At 36.6% G+C, this 15,000-nt stretch overlaps 2 protein-coding genes across 3 annotated transcripts in view; one reads left to right on the plus strand and one right to left on the minus strand.

Annotated features, from left to right (window-relative positions):
- The window catches only part of RanBP3 (ran-binding protein 3), an 18,457-nt gene extending 10,202 nt beyond the window's left edge, over positions 1–8,255 (plus strand). The window contains exons 2-11 of one of the 2 annotated variants that reach the window (XM_043003772.2): positions 1,293–1,538; positions 1,766–1,975; positions 2,245–2,569; positions 4,599–4,665; positions 5,702–5,806; positions 6,010–6,087; positions 6,265–6,408; positions 6,619–6,771; positions 6,968–7,063; positions 7,175–8,255. In XM_043003772.2, the coding sequence (XP_042859706.1) occupies positions 1,293–1,538; positions 1,766–1,975; positions 2,245–2,569; positions 4,599–4,665; positions 5,702–5,806; positions 6,010–6,087; positions 6,265–6,408; positions 6,619–6,771; positions 6,968–7,063; positions 7,175–7,321 (1,571 nt within the window). In that variant the 3' untranslated portion in view covers positions 7,322–8,255. Of the gene's footprint in view, positions 1–1,292; positions 1,539–1,765; positions 1,976–2,244; positions 2,570–4,598; positions 4,666–5,701; positions 5,807–6,009; positions 6,088–6,252; positions 6,409–6,618; positions 6,772–6,967; positions 7,064–7,174 lie in introns of both variants that reach the window. The other variant, XM_043003771.2, reaches the window with a different exon arrangement.
- Positions 8,248–15,000, minus strand: part of LOC122245779 (bifunctional FAD diphosphatase/FAD synthase) — an 11,596-nt gene continuing 4,843 nt past the window's right edge. Inside the window, exons 7-11 of the mRNA XM_043003773.2 lie at positions 14,592–14,704; positions 12,386–12,481; positions 11,655–11,796; positions 10,991–11,112; positions 8,248–10,594 (exon numbers count right to left, since the gene is read on the minus strand). Of these exons, the coding sequence (XP_042859707.2) occupies positions 10,459–10,594; positions 10,991–11,112; positions 11,655–11,796; positions 12,386–12,481; positions 14,592–14,704 (609 nt within the window). The 3' untranslated portion in view covers positions 8,248–10,458. The remainder of the gene's footprint in view (positions 10,595–10,990; positions 11,113–11,654; positions 11,797–12,385; positions 12,482–14,591; positions 14,705–15,000) is intronic.

Consider the following 15,000-nt stretch of genomic DNA (forward strand, 5'->3'; position numbering starts at 1 on the left):
TGGCTTTCCTGACGGCACGTCTTGTATTTTTGCCTTTGTTAACTATCGCACTTTCTAGTTCAGGGCGCGCGTGCTTGTGTGTGCGTGTATGTGCGTGCGTGAGTGAGTGAGTGAGTGAGTGAGTGAGTGAGTGAGTGAGTGCGTGCGTGTGTGTGTGTGTGTGTGTGTGTGTGTGTGTGTGTGTGTGTGTTTGAGAGACACACACATACATACATACATACATACATACATACATACATACATACACACACACACATATATACCATCATGTATACTAACACAATGGCTCGCAAGAGGATGTGGTTGAAGACTTGGCCTTGGCGAGCGTTCTAGTCCAACATATTGATTGTAGTAAACTCTGTCTAAAACAAAGTTTGCTCCTTGGTTAGCTGGTTCTCTCTCATGCCTCGTGGTGTATTTTTAATCCACATATGAAGGAGCGATTGCACATTATGAGTAGAGTCTGCATGAGATTAGGGAAATCCGATTGCGAAATTCATTAAATGGTCACCTAAATTTGGTGAAAACGTGGGTGTGAGATTTTCTTGCATCCGGGACTTGCGCATGCGTAGAGGACAAGAGCCCCTTCGCAATTATCATTAATAATGGCATCAGTTTTTTTGTCATCACTGATTGATTCAGTGCAAAAGGTTACGAAATTTCCCTAAATGTTCTGTTTGCTTTGAATGAAAAAGCGAGGTTTGCAGCAACCGTTGTTAGCGCGCTCGGAAAATTCCGTAGATGACAGCCAGGTCTTGCTGATTTGTAATTCGATACATGCATAGGTTGTATTCGTTGCGGGAATCGATCATGTTGCGGATGAAAAAAGAAGTAGAGTAAATCAAGATGTAGAAAAACAACAACAGAAATCTGAAATTCAAACTTGTAACTGCCGATTGGGATATCTAGCTCGCCGAAAAGGTCGTGCAGCGTAACAGAATGGATGTTAATTAGAAAATAGTCCCAGTATTACTGCAGTTGGAAAGTGCTGCTATTATGTACGATCTTATCAATGTGTATTGTTTTCATTTTTGTCTGAACAAAGACAGGTTACTTGGTTTTGCTCTTCATCATTTGATGTTCCTTGAATGTTACTGGCACCATATAGACTGTAGTTTATAACATATCTGTTATAATTCAGTTATAGTTTTATCTATCCATAATGTTTTGTTTTTTTTGAGAGAGGGAGAATGAAAGAGAGAGAGAACCCTTTATCTTGTGTTTGGATCAACTTGATTACTAGTTGTTACTGAGAATTGCATCCTAATGCTTTGACCCTCTCTTGCCAACAGGTGATGGAAACTCAGCCTGCAGCAGCAGCAGCAACATTGACAACAGCAGTAGTAGTAACAACAGCAACAATAGCAAGGTTGCCGCTCTTTCCACACCTCAGAGTTCTTCTGTTGTAACCACCCTGGCGGGCTCCGGAATGGGCAACCCCTTCGCCAGAGCGGCTTCCCAGACAACCTGGGGCTCAGAGTCCTCAGATCAGAAGCCCATCCTTGCCCCTCCCAGATTAGCACCTCCTTCAGAATCAGGTGAGCTTTATTGGTCGCATATTCCTTTGCCTCCCTGCGGTGTGACTGTGTGATGTACCCTCAGGTCTTTCTTTTCTAACTAATCTTGTCTCTCTCTTTTCCTGTTTTCATTTGCATTCCTTTCTGGAAGACTAAAAGGAATGTAAGAATAGATAAATAAATAGATATGACAAGGAAGAAAAACTATTGGAAACTAATTTGGTTTTGCTTGTATCTCCCTCATGTAGGAACAACAAAAGTCAGCTCCAGCGGACTGTCAGTCATACGACCCTCCACTCTGGGTTCGGGACGACCTGGCGGCACAAGCCGTTCAGGTGCCAGCCTCTTCACGCCACCTACCTTAACAGTCACAAGTTCGTCTCCTCCGCAGGCTGCCAAGTCAGCATTTAAATTGAAACCATCAGTTCTTTCAGGTTCTGCCAATCCATTTGCCAAAGGTAAGTACTATTCATATTTTCTGCTTGATGGAAAATGACTAAATGTCCCAGATTTGACTTTTTAGGGGGATCGGGGTGGGTGGGTGGGTGGGGGGGGGGATTCATATTGTAGTCAACAATCTGTAAAAAAAAAAAAAAATATATATATATATATATATATATATATATATATATATATATATATATATATATATAATGTTATAAAGGTTTTAATATTCTTACATTTTCATACAAACACAAGATCATTACCAAAACCGTTGACTTTCTAGGTGGGGCTGATCCTGACGATAAGGCAGATTCAGCCTCGGGGCTAGAAGAAGGGCCGAGTGAAGAACCCACCCCCTCTCTGAGCAGCAGTCAGGATGTCTCCTCCTCAACCTCTGGGGCCTCGAGAAGCCCGCAAGTCAAACAGTTGGTGGAGAGAGAGACGCCCATGGAGGAGAAGCCAAGCCCAGCAGCCTCCTCGCTGTCTCACACTTGCACCAATAACTCTGATGGCAGCAGTGGCACGAGTAATACAAACAGCAGTAGCAACACCAGTAATTCAAGATCCCTGTTCGTTCCTCTTGCTAGGAACGGAGAAGGCAGTGATAGGTATGTTCCGATTTGAATATCTTAGGGAACGGCAGCTCTCGAGGTATTCAAAACTTGCTCATTTATTTTCATCCATTTGTCACACACTTCGATTATTTACAGACTGTTAGCCTAATCTATGTATTTTCTGTATGGTGCAGTTACATATATAAACTTCGATGAATTGTTCATAAACAAAAATTCACTCTTTTTTACTCTTTCTATCCATTATCTTTTTCTTTCGCCTCGTTTTTGATCAGCTTTTCTTCTATAAACTGATTTTCCTGCAAATGTTAATTTATTTGGTGGTTTATCTCCATCCTTTTCATATTTATTGGCTCTTCAGAGCTTCCTAGAGAACACCCTGAGGGTTGCTTGTAGATTATCTACATTACTTAAACATTAAAGAGAGTGAGCGAGTGAGTGAGTAAGTAAGAGTGGGTGGGTAAGTATGAAGGACAGTACATGTGTTTCTGGGTGTGTTCTTGTGTGGGCGGGAAAGGGTGTGAGTGCAGTTGCATGCTTGTGGAATGGTGATATATATATATATAGATGTATATATATTTTGTGTTATCAAAATTTAACTCATTTTACAGTATATGAAAATGAGCACTAAAGTGAATTCAATGTACATGAGTAACATAACATTTTAAGTAGGAATATAGCTGATCAAGAAATGGCAAGAATGCTCCTGTCTGACTAAGATTTTCTCTTGGTTTTATTTGGTAAAATTCTTGCAAGCAAGAATTATACTATCACCATAGAAAAGGCATAACTCTCATACCCATATGTAAGATCATTCAAATGCTATGTAATTTTACATCTTTGCTCTATAGAGATAGCAGGTCAATAGAAAATTCAGAATGTTCTGCATTGCTTATATTTAAAACCAAATCACTGTAACACAAATTATAAACAGCTGTTTTGTACTCAAACTCAATCGGACAGCAGAAAAAGGAAAATGTTTTTTGTATAAGGTCTGCAGATAATTTTTTACCATTTTTATGCATATGAAATTCAGATATTCATTATTCAAGCAAATTGCCATGCAGAGTCACCAGCCATGTAGGGAGCTGTGGTGTTAATTGCATTATTCACATCACTATGTCTGCACTATCAGATTCACAACCACATCATGCTCAAAAACTCTGGATGGTTATGTACATGTGCACTACTGGCATCAATGGGTTGATGCGGCGTTTCACTTATCATACTCGGCCCTGGTCCCTGAGCCCCCCCTCTGGCCATTCAATCACCCCCTATGGTTACACTTCCCTAGCCTTGGGATGTCTAGGCTGGCTTCAAAACATTGGAGCTATTACTGCATGATAGTCTTTAACAAGCTTCTAAGATGGTTATAGACTTATAGATCATCACTGCTTGTGAAGGAAAATTGAAGAGTCTGGGCAAAGAACACTCATGGTCTGGCTTGGTCAAAAGGGCGATAATTGGTAAAGGTAGTGAAACCCCGGCATTAATAGGTCTGCCTGAAATTACCTATTTACACCATTCCTTGGATTATCATCATAATATTGATGATAGTAGTAATGTTAATGAGATAATAATAATAAATGGGGGGGGGGGGGAATCACACAAATTCAAGGAATGGGACAAACAGGTGAGGTCAGGTAGGCCTAGTAATTGACTCCTTTGTAAATAAGGAACAGTAGAGCCATCTACGTGAAAAAAAAGAAAAAGAGAAGAAATCATTGTGGACAGTGTATGTTCCCGGTGTCATTGGGTTGATTTATCATTAATTCACCAAGGAATATGTAACATACACATACCTCTCATGGTCTGCAGAAACTTGTGAGCACAATTCTGCTCGGAAATCATGTAACACCCTTAGAGGACTCTGGTACAAATGATCTTCATGTACTGTTTAGGAAATCTAGATAAATTTTAGGCTTATGCAGGCTTAATCATGCTTATTTTGTCAGGTTATTTTAGAGTATTTTTAGGGAGTATTAATATTGTTAGTTAGATCATGAAATGTAAAGTAGGTAGCTGTAGATAGCAATAGAAATAATTTTTGGTCTTCTCCCCACAGTTCCCTCAGTCCAAGCATATCAAGGAATAGCTTCATCTTTGGGCAGAATCTGCAGTCTAAAGTAGTGGTGAGTTTTATTCATGGTATATTGATGATCTCTCTCTTCACAAGGGAGGAATTTAAATCAATTTTTACTCTGTTTGCATATGTATATCATTTTATACATTTGTGTGTCCCATGTCATGATATTGGCAGCGTAGTTTTTTTATGTATATATGTGTTTTTTAAAGCTAATGTGGGGAATAGTAACTTAGATTGATGTATGAGTAGGACCGGCTGAAGGTAGCTAGTTAGTCACTAGTTACTCCTTCGTCCTCACCATTGTTGACTTTGCTTGAGTATCATAACAAGCGCAATAGCTGGCATACCCTCCTCTCTCTCCATCCCTTTCCCTTATTACCTGCCGTCTAGGAGCTCTGGCAGTGCTTAGGCAGTAGTGTCCCATTTCTTTAGAATGAGATGGGTCTTCTCTCTTATGAAGCTTTATGGCTTATTAGGAGAATTGTTGACTTTTGTAGGATAGGCTTTGAGTCCTAATTTTAGTATGCGGATAATAATAGCATGTGGATACATAAGTGTAAACAATGTATTACTTGAGGCTGAAGGGTAATTACCAAAGGGTTTTAGTTTGAATGTATACATGGCATAAGTTTATGTATCAGTTAAACTGGTATGACAAAAACAAAAAAATAAAAGAGGTGAACAGGTGATTATGAGTTTATTCAAAGAACCGTAAGTGACATAAATGAATGGAGGTTCAGAGAATAATACTAAGCGTGCATTGCAGCTTAGTTTTTTTGTTTTCCAAATACTAAATCATTCCTTTCTTTAGCCAATTCTGGTTTAGTGATCTTAGTATTTTCTCACTGGTGTCTTGTATTTCACCTTTCTTTACCTTTTCCTCTGTCCCTGCTTCATTTTGTGTTATTATCCCTAACATACGTCTTCCTCCACTTCATTCTTATCATCATCATCATCATCATCATCACTCTTATCACCATCATTCTGTTGAACGTCAACAGCATCCTCATTATCCATTATACCTTCAGATTGTGATATATTTTTTTTTGTGGGATTTTTCTGAATGTACCTTCTCTCTCCAGGCAGGAGACAGCTCCGTCACATCATCCTCGGACTCAGCTGCTACCACCAACGGGGAGAATCAGACAGGAAACCTCTTTTCGGATGCAGCATCTGAAATGTCGCGCGTGAGTTGGCACTTCTTTCTTTCTTTCTTTTTTGTTGTTGTTGTTGTTGTTGTTGTTGTTGTTGTTGTTGTTGTTGTTTTCTGGGATGATTGGAATTCTCACTTGTTGGGTTATTATTTTTGTCATTAAGAAATGGAATGATACGAATGTTGGAGAATTTTTATGGCATTCTTTCATTCAATTTTTGTTGCCTCTTCCTGCAGGTGCCAGAGTCAGCTGCAACAAATGGGAGGATGACAACTGGAAATCTTTTTTCCGATGCGGCGTCAGAAATATCGCTGGTATGTTTATAAACTTTGTCGTCACCTTTGAATTTGATCATTTTTTGTGACATGTTCATTTTTCTTTTTGATTATATGGAATTTATTATACATGCTGACTTAGATTTCAGCCAATCAATCAATGTGTTTAGCGTTTGAAGATGGATTTTATTACTGATTTCATAGCCTTCCTTTCAGCCAAGAGAAGATGGTTTGTGGAACAGCAGGCAGTCTCTGGCAGAATCATCTCGGGAGTTGACGGAGAAGGAGAATAGTCAGAAACGCAAATTTGACCAGGTCGAGGTCATCACTGGGGAGGAAAGCGAGTCAAATGTATTGCAGGTTGGTAGTCCTTTAAGATTGTGTGTGAAAATATGGAGCATTATAAGTTACATTGGAATTGTACAGAGAATGAAAATTTCAGTTTTTATTTTCCTTCTTGGAGGGGGAAGGGGGGGGAATGGATCTGAATATGCAGATATATATATTGACTACATCTGTTTTTTTTTTTTTTTTTTTTTTTTTAACTCATTCCCAATTTTGTGTCAACAGATGAATTGCAAGCTTTATGCATGGGTTAGTGGATCATGGCAAGAGCGAGGTCGTGGCATTCTTCGGTTAAATGATTGGGATGCTGGTCAAGAAATACATTCCCGGTTGGTCATTCGAACACAAGGAACACTTACAGTTATGTTAAATACCAAGGTAGGTTCATTGTGCAGTAAGCAGCCTCTTTAATTCTGAATATTGTGAAATATATTGATTTAGGGGAAAATCTGTTTGTGTGTGTGTATTTTAATGATTTGAAATTAGTTACTTTCGAATTTTAATTTCTACACACAGACACACATACTTATTATTATTATTATTATTATTATTTTAAATATATTTTCTCTTACAGGTATGGTCAGATATGTCTGTAGAAAGAGCTAGCAGCAAGAGTGTTAGGTTCACAGCTCTAGACGCAGATGGTCAACCAAAAATATTCCTTGCAATGGTAAGTAAAAACTGACTTGGAGAACGCTTGTTGGACATTTGACTTTAATCTTAGCATTAGCCAATGTTGTTATTCATGATGAAATTAATGGTTTATGCTTTTCCTTCCCAGGGGAGCCCCAAGGATGTAGACCTACTGTACAACTCCCTGGAATGGCGTGTTGCAGCTTCTCGCTCTCAGACCAATGAGGAAGCGCAGGCAGACAGTGTGAAAAAGCCTAAAAAGGAGGACGGGGGAGCTGAATCTTTGACTTCTTAGACATGTATAGCTATCTACATATATTTTGTCAGTGACCAAAAACTGTGACATAAATATGAAGAAATAAATGTGTGATTTCTAAAAAACACAAAATACAATCCTGTAGTGAATAAGAACTATGCTGTTTGAAAGTGAGCACCATCTTGTCTGAGAACTAAGCAAGAAGTGATTGATTGAAATTAAAAGCAAAATGAAGAGAATATCCAAATAGCACATTACGTTCATCTATCCAGAAGAACCAGACTGGGTATTTAGTGTGTCGGGACAAAAGGCTAGAACCAACATAAGGGTGGAACATGTCACTGCTTCATGATAATTGTTGATGAATTTGATAATACTTATATGTGGTATATAAATCTTATATAAAACCCATTAGCCTATGTGGGATAATGTGCATGGATTTTTTTCTTCTCGGCAGTATTGAGCATCAACTTTTTCCTGTCCAACAAAATGCAGTAATGGATGCCAGTCCAAGTCTAATTTTGCAGATCACAAATTTTGCTGAACAGAGAAGGCATTTAGTGGATATGCAGTGAACTATATCTTTTTTTTATCACTTCATTTTATATATACAGTATATCAGTTCTAAGGCAGATTTATTTTTCCTTTTTTTTTTTTGTTCCTTTTCTTTCTTTCTCTTCCATCAGCAGCATCAGCTATGATTTGACTTGTTATAAGAAAATATAATGAGAAAATTGATGATGGAACATGTTTTAAAATAAACATTCTGAATGGCATAGACTGTTGCTAGCGTAATGGAAAATTGGCAGTCACTAGACGGAAGGGATAGAAAGACAAAATGGTTGAAGTCGAGGGTGCCACGGTGATGTGGAATGACATGTAGTGCAAGGACTACACATAAATAATGGACTTGTGTTCTTGGTCATATTGACCACAAATTTCAAAAATGGAAAATAAATCCAAAATTTTGTAATAAGTTTTTATTATCCTGCTAATTCAGATAAAGATGTTGGAATCTGAGAAATGGAATGATTCAAGGCAAGGTATCCCAGTTTGCTTTCTCTCTAAAATTTAATTGTATTAGTTTCATTGACTCCTTACTAAATTATGACCTCCAGACCATTAGTTCATTACCATAACTTGACCTTTCATACACTTGTCTCCTTAGAACATCTATTACTTATAAATCATTCTTCCTTTTATCTTTCTCATTTCTCTTTACTTTAATTCTGTTTACTGATTGCAGTGTACAGCCAAATAAGGTAGAAATTTAAACAAGGATACCATAGTATAAAAATGGAACATTTTTGTCTGCATACATTATTGTCACTAATAATTCAGTAGGCTATCTACTTTCACTTTTGAAATATCTTCTAGGTAGGAAAGAAGACACACCATAAAATGCTGAAGAGTCTGAGGACACTATATATTCTACTCTTCTATGTTCATTGTTGCTACTGACCGAGCTATTGATGCCACAGACAATTCTTAGTAATCAATCAATCTTCTGTGATCGTCTCTTGCTTTTTTCAAAATATTAGAGATGTTTTCCTTTGGCTATACCTCTTTATAAGAGGCCAGGTCATCTGAGAACCCTGTTCCATAGTCCTGAAATCACTGAAGACAAGTCACTCATATGACGAAGTGCTACCTTGCATGAAGATTACCCACCTTGCATGTTTCAAAATATGTGGGAAATAACCAGAGTAGTTCCAAGAAGTTCTATCAATTCTTGTCAATAAGGAATTTACTCATGAGAAAGACTCATCTCTTAAGATTTTATTGCTAATTTCTAGTCACTAACTGATTTTAAATTAACAATAAAAAAATAAAATAAATAAAGAACTGAAACATCCAAGGATAACCTTATTTTCACAGGCATGACATTATGACTTGGCAATTATCAAATACTGTCTTTGTTGATAGATTGTTACATGGAGACTATCTCTGTTTGTAATGTATATCCATGAAAATCAACTTTTTAACACTTCTTTATTTCTTTTGCTAGTTAAACTTTGGTTAGCGGGTATAGTTTTATTTCTTTTTACTTTTTAAAACTTTTTTTTTCTACCGTGAATAGGTCTTTCATTAATCTTCACTTGATCATAATATATGAACTTCTTTGAATTTAATGCATTTGTCTGAATAAACCAAAGGAAACAATTATGTAGCTGATTAGGATTTTAAATATAATGAGAAAATTCAATGATTCCTGAAATTATGATATATTCACATTATATTTTAAATATTTCCTTTTTGTTCCTTACTAATCTACATAACTGGTTTTACAGAAATGGAAGGAAACACTAAAATGCACACACCTATGTAGTATTAACTAAGAATACGTCGAAATCACAAGAAACTTAACACCAAAAATAAATACCCGACATCCTAAAAAAAACGCTACTCAAAAAATACAACATAATACATCAAAGAGATTCTAACTCCTACAATAAAATTATTAAATATAACCAGAGCTTCCCACAAAGTTTTATATGTGATTAATTTAACATAAGTGAAGTTTAATATTTACATGGAATGAATGCACAACTGATGATATTCAACTGAAATTTGAGATATTTATTTGTTTGTTTATAGAAGAATATGGTAGAGTAAAAATTGTTAGCGCAAAATTTACATTTCAAGATCATTTGTACATGCATTTACATTCAGATGAAAACAAATAAGAAAAATCAATTTAAATAACTGTACATGATGCATTAATATCTCTTTGTTATTTACAATAAAATAACTGACCAAATTTGGAGGACTTGATATATTTACATCATTCATAACCACAGCCAAGAAAAATTACATAAACAAACACAAATGATAAAAATTTGATCATCTTAAGTACATACGCTTTTTATCTTCTTTTCACTTTCTTCTTCTTTTACTCCAGATTTCTTTCTTACCATTTTCATTCACCATGTCTCCCTCTCATTTATTATCCATTGGTTTTGCTCTCTTGTTTCTCTCCAGAATCTTCCTGCCTCATAGCCCCTATTTATCAGTTAATCCCATTAAATATAAGAGCCACATTTTCTTTAAGATAACTCTTTGGACACCATCATTATAAAGATATAAATACATAAATCAACAAATGATTATACTGATCAAAGAAAGACATGGCTGTGGTTATGTCTTTCCACAGATGCTTAAAGCAGCACTTTTAACTACGTCCTACCAGAACGCTCTAAAGCCATATCCTTCAGGAAGTAAGCGGGATAATAGTGTTCGCTTTTATCTTCATCACTGTACTTCAGGTGTGGGTTCTTGATTGTGTTGTGTGTCCCTCCAAGTGAAGTATACCTGCGAATTATTGACAATAAATATGTATAACAACTGATGTAAGCAAAAATATACTGTTAATGGTATGGTATCACATAATTGCAAAAACTTCAAATATGCCATGAGGCTCAACAGAAGAAAAAAAATTATTAATCATATTAACCCGTTAACGCCGGGTGACAAAATAACACGTCGACTGGTGGCAGGACTAGCCGCCGGGGATAAGATATTTTGTCATGGCTTTCCTTCTGGCCAGTGCACTGAGTGATTGGCTGTGGCCAGAGCGGTTAATTAGCCCGAGGCATTAAGCTTACGCGTTTGAAATACCCTGGCGATTAGACCATTTGGAGCCAAAACAGCCCCGTCGGCATCTGGTTAAAAAATGGTAAAATACAATTTCCTTCTGGAAAGACTTACCCATTATCATACAGGGTGCAGTACTGGACAGAGAGTGACCTAAGGAAAGTCCACACTGTTTGGTAATTCCAATCCAGAATGGGGGAGACACGCATGAATTGTGGCCAACCTTCGTCTGTCATCTGTCGGCCAAAAAATCAGAAGATTATTTTTTCATACACTGGCCTGATCACTATGGTTTCTGAATTATTTCTGTAATTTTTCAAGATGCATTTAGAAATAGAAGAAATATGGGTAAGTAATTTGATCATAAATAATTAATATTCACAGGTATAGCTGATTTTTTTCTTTATCTACTTTAACCAATTGACTTTTTCTTCTCTGGAAACATGTTTAATTAAAACAGACTATTATATATAGTCATACATTTACAAAACATAGTACATGTCAAGTGTCTAATTACACCATCATTTAAATTGATAGTATGAGTATCAAAGGATCATAAACAAAGTAACTTCATGTAATAAACAAAAATTTTGTTGTTATACAATATTAAAGTGTTTGGCATTTGTTGAAAAAAATTGGTGTGACTGTGAAAACTGGGAATGCAAAACTAATTTATAGAACCAATATTAAAAAAAAAATTTTGTATCAACACATTCAACCAATTGAAGAAAATAATGCCTTGACAAAGCATTCTCTGAAACACAAAACGTAGATTTACCTGGAATGGCTGAAGGGTTTTAGAGTAGGGATCTGTCCATCTGGTGCCCATCAAAACCGCTTTCACTTTTGGCTCTTTTTTTGACAGTTCCTCGAGGCCTTTCTTGATAGGTCCCTCTAGCCTCCATAGGGTTAAGTTATATCTGAAAACAGGAAAAAACAAACAAAAAAACACTGAAAGGCATATATATTTCTTTTTCTGAAGATCTAAATACCTTTTTCTTGGATTGCGATTAGTTTTTACTTATATTTCTACAAACAAAGATTAATACTGCTATACCCATATAATTATAATACTAATACCAATTGCATAATATAGCCAAATTAACTTCTGGACTATGATAAAACCTATATGGTGTTATTGTGGTAACCCGGAGACTCCCAATGTCATAGCTATGGTTTTGAAGGATTGTTAATCAAGGGTGACTTCTCTCTATATTTGAAAATTTGATCTCTTTCTATTCTATTTCTTTATACATTCATACATTACATACGAGGTAACATTCTTTCATAATATTCAACTTTATTCTATGAATTTTTCAAAAAGAGGAAAATGGTAAGTAAGTACTCCTATAACTTCGTATCCATGTTACAAACTGGTCAGCCTCGGCTCCTTCAGAATAACATTCTACCTGAAAAAATCTCAAGGCAAGGACACTGAGAACACATCCTCGTTGAAATTCTTTAAAATCCTTTTGAAAACCTACGCGGGAGTTTAGATTTTACACTCACCTTTTGACCATCTGATCAATGAAGGTTTCCACTTCGTCAAAAGGCGTGCTGCAGGTGATATAAACTGCCTGGATGGATGGAGTGTCTTTTGGGTATCTGTGGAATAATACTGTACTTGATCATCATATTCTTCTCTTTAATTTTCTCTGTTAAGTATATGAGCTATCAAATTCTCTCAAGCAGAGCTACTGAAGGGGTCATATCAGGTACCATTTCAACATTCCTCTGACTACCTGTTAGTTAACTTCCCACTTCTTCTGTACTTATACAATCTTATAGCACAATCTGTGAGGGCAAAAGGTGTCTATATTTTAAAGTTGTTATTAAATGTATGTTAAACATTTTGAAATAATAGTATATATATGATAAAAAATAATTAATGGAAAATTGGTCTTGCATATTTATGTAGCAGTGCTTTCTTTGTAAAATGTGCTTTAAGTGGTTGAAATCAATCAACTCCATAAATAAGAAAGGAGAACAAAAAACTAATGCAAAAAAAAAAAATGTTCTGAGCAAATGCTGTTAATGATAGCCTCCGAAAAGTAGGCGACTTGACAAATCCATTTTACTCAGAAGAAAAATGGAGCACTGGCTGCTCCAGCGGAAGGGCTTGCCGTGGGGCAAAAAGTTGATACACTTCCAAAAATCTCAGATAAGAGGCTCTAGAAATTATTATCATGATTGCAAGCTCAATAATGTGGTTGCCCTACCAAGGGTCCTGGAGAAAGTGCACTGTGGGGAATAGAATAAGGTCAGTCACAACTGGAATACCAGCTTCTCAGGAGGGACGTGCGCCGTGGGCAGCCCTCTCATGTGGCCACGTCCTCAATGGCAGCAAGCAGATGTGTGAACAAGCACAAGCAAGAAGTTCTATAACATTGTAGCCCATAGGTGTGTCAACTCTGGCAACAGGTGAGCATGGACAAACATGGAAAGAGTTAACATTTAACTTTTCTCATTTGAACCTTACATTCACTCAGTGACAACTGAGGACAATCAATAAAGAAAACAATTACTCAGTTTACTAATAAAAAAGTTTATTCATTGAGAACACAAGCGAACCAGCTCCCACCCACTCCTGCCTGCCTATGCCCGCTTTCTACCAGTGTGGAGATGGCCTAAGGCTGGACAAGTGGCAGATCTTCAAAAGTGCAAGGGGGCATAATGCCCCTTTCTTTCGTATCTCTTTTATAACCCCAATCCATGGTTGATTAATTTCTCTCTCATTCAGTTCACCCAAGAATGGATATTTCTCAAAACAAAGAACCAAGGCTGAGACATTCATTTGTTACATTATCTTGTATTACTTTCAGAATAAGCTTAAAAAAGAAAGAAACAAAAACCAACAATATGACATGTTTAAGGTATCTATTAAAATGACTTTGAAGAGCAATCATACTAACAACTCAGCTAGTCATGCCTTAATTTATACATCAAAATACAAGAAGACTCGAATATACAGAAACAACTCTCATAGCACTAATTCTGACACTTTCTGAAGAGCTCTTTCTTCCTTCTTCTTTTCTCTGACTTCTGTGATGAGAGTCAGGTGTGTGGTGTTACTCTTTGGCAATAATGGCCTGTTCATCCAGCCTAGAACTCTGACCTAAAAACTCAGCCTTTGAACCCACTCTTATAGCAGAGTGAATTTCATAAATTTATTATGAGGGGTCTTCACCTGTATAGTGAGGATGATGCCACCTGAGGCAAGAGGGAAAAAGGATGGCATTTCTAAGGCAAGACAGATAGAATTTCCTGATAATGTTCCCCTCAGTTCGCCTAATGTTGCCAGGTCTTTATGCAGGTGTCCCTCACTTGACCATAGAAATTCATTAGTGTGACGACATTTGTGACACATCAACAGTTTTGTCCAAGACTTTTGCCTTCCACATCTTTACCTCCACATGTCAAATGATCTAGATCCACCAATGGGCTAGAGTTTCCTGCTCCGACAGTTTAGTTGCTTATCCACTTCACTGTTTTCTTTAAGAATATGTCCACTGCGCAACCACCATACCTTGATTTCAAATTGTTGAGAAGTGTTTGCACTGACTAGCCTTACTTTAAATGTCCCTAAATCACATTTTTTTTTTATAAATATCTTTCAAGAGATACAAATCCTCCGCTCCCTGCTACTCTAATCTACACAAATATGAAAACTGGATACAATATTCAAAAAATTTATTAAAAAATTCATAATTCTAACCTGTTGAGAAGCACTCCATGCAAGAGATGAAGGATGACCGTGCAGTCTTTGCCTCCATTGAAGCTTATGCAGATCTCGTCAGCGGAATACCGGTCCAAACACTCTTCTAAAATCTGCAAACACTTGTAGTATTAAAAATCTCAAACAAAGGGATTTGAGGAAATATATAATGTCTGAATTGGCTTAGGGATTAAATAGCCTGAACTATTCAGATGTGACATTTTCATTTACAACATCAATATATATGTGATATTACTAGATGTTAATTCCACATGAAAAAAGCTCCTACATTGAAAACACACAATAATTCCTCATCTTATATAAAATGTTTGGATTTTTTTTTCTTACTGCAGCAGTGTAATCAAAACTGTAGGTAATATAATTCTTCCAAGATAAGGATACTCCATAT

Source organism: Penaeus japonicus, unplaced genomic scaffold (genome assembly GCF_977035675.1).
Source record: "Penaeus japonicus unplaced genomic scaffold, GWHDUDI00000001_assembly GWHDUDI00000013, whole genome shotgun sequence".
NCBI classification, from domain to species: Eukaryota; Metazoa; Arthropoda; class Malacostraca; order Decapoda; family Penaeidae; genus Penaeus; species Penaeus japonicus.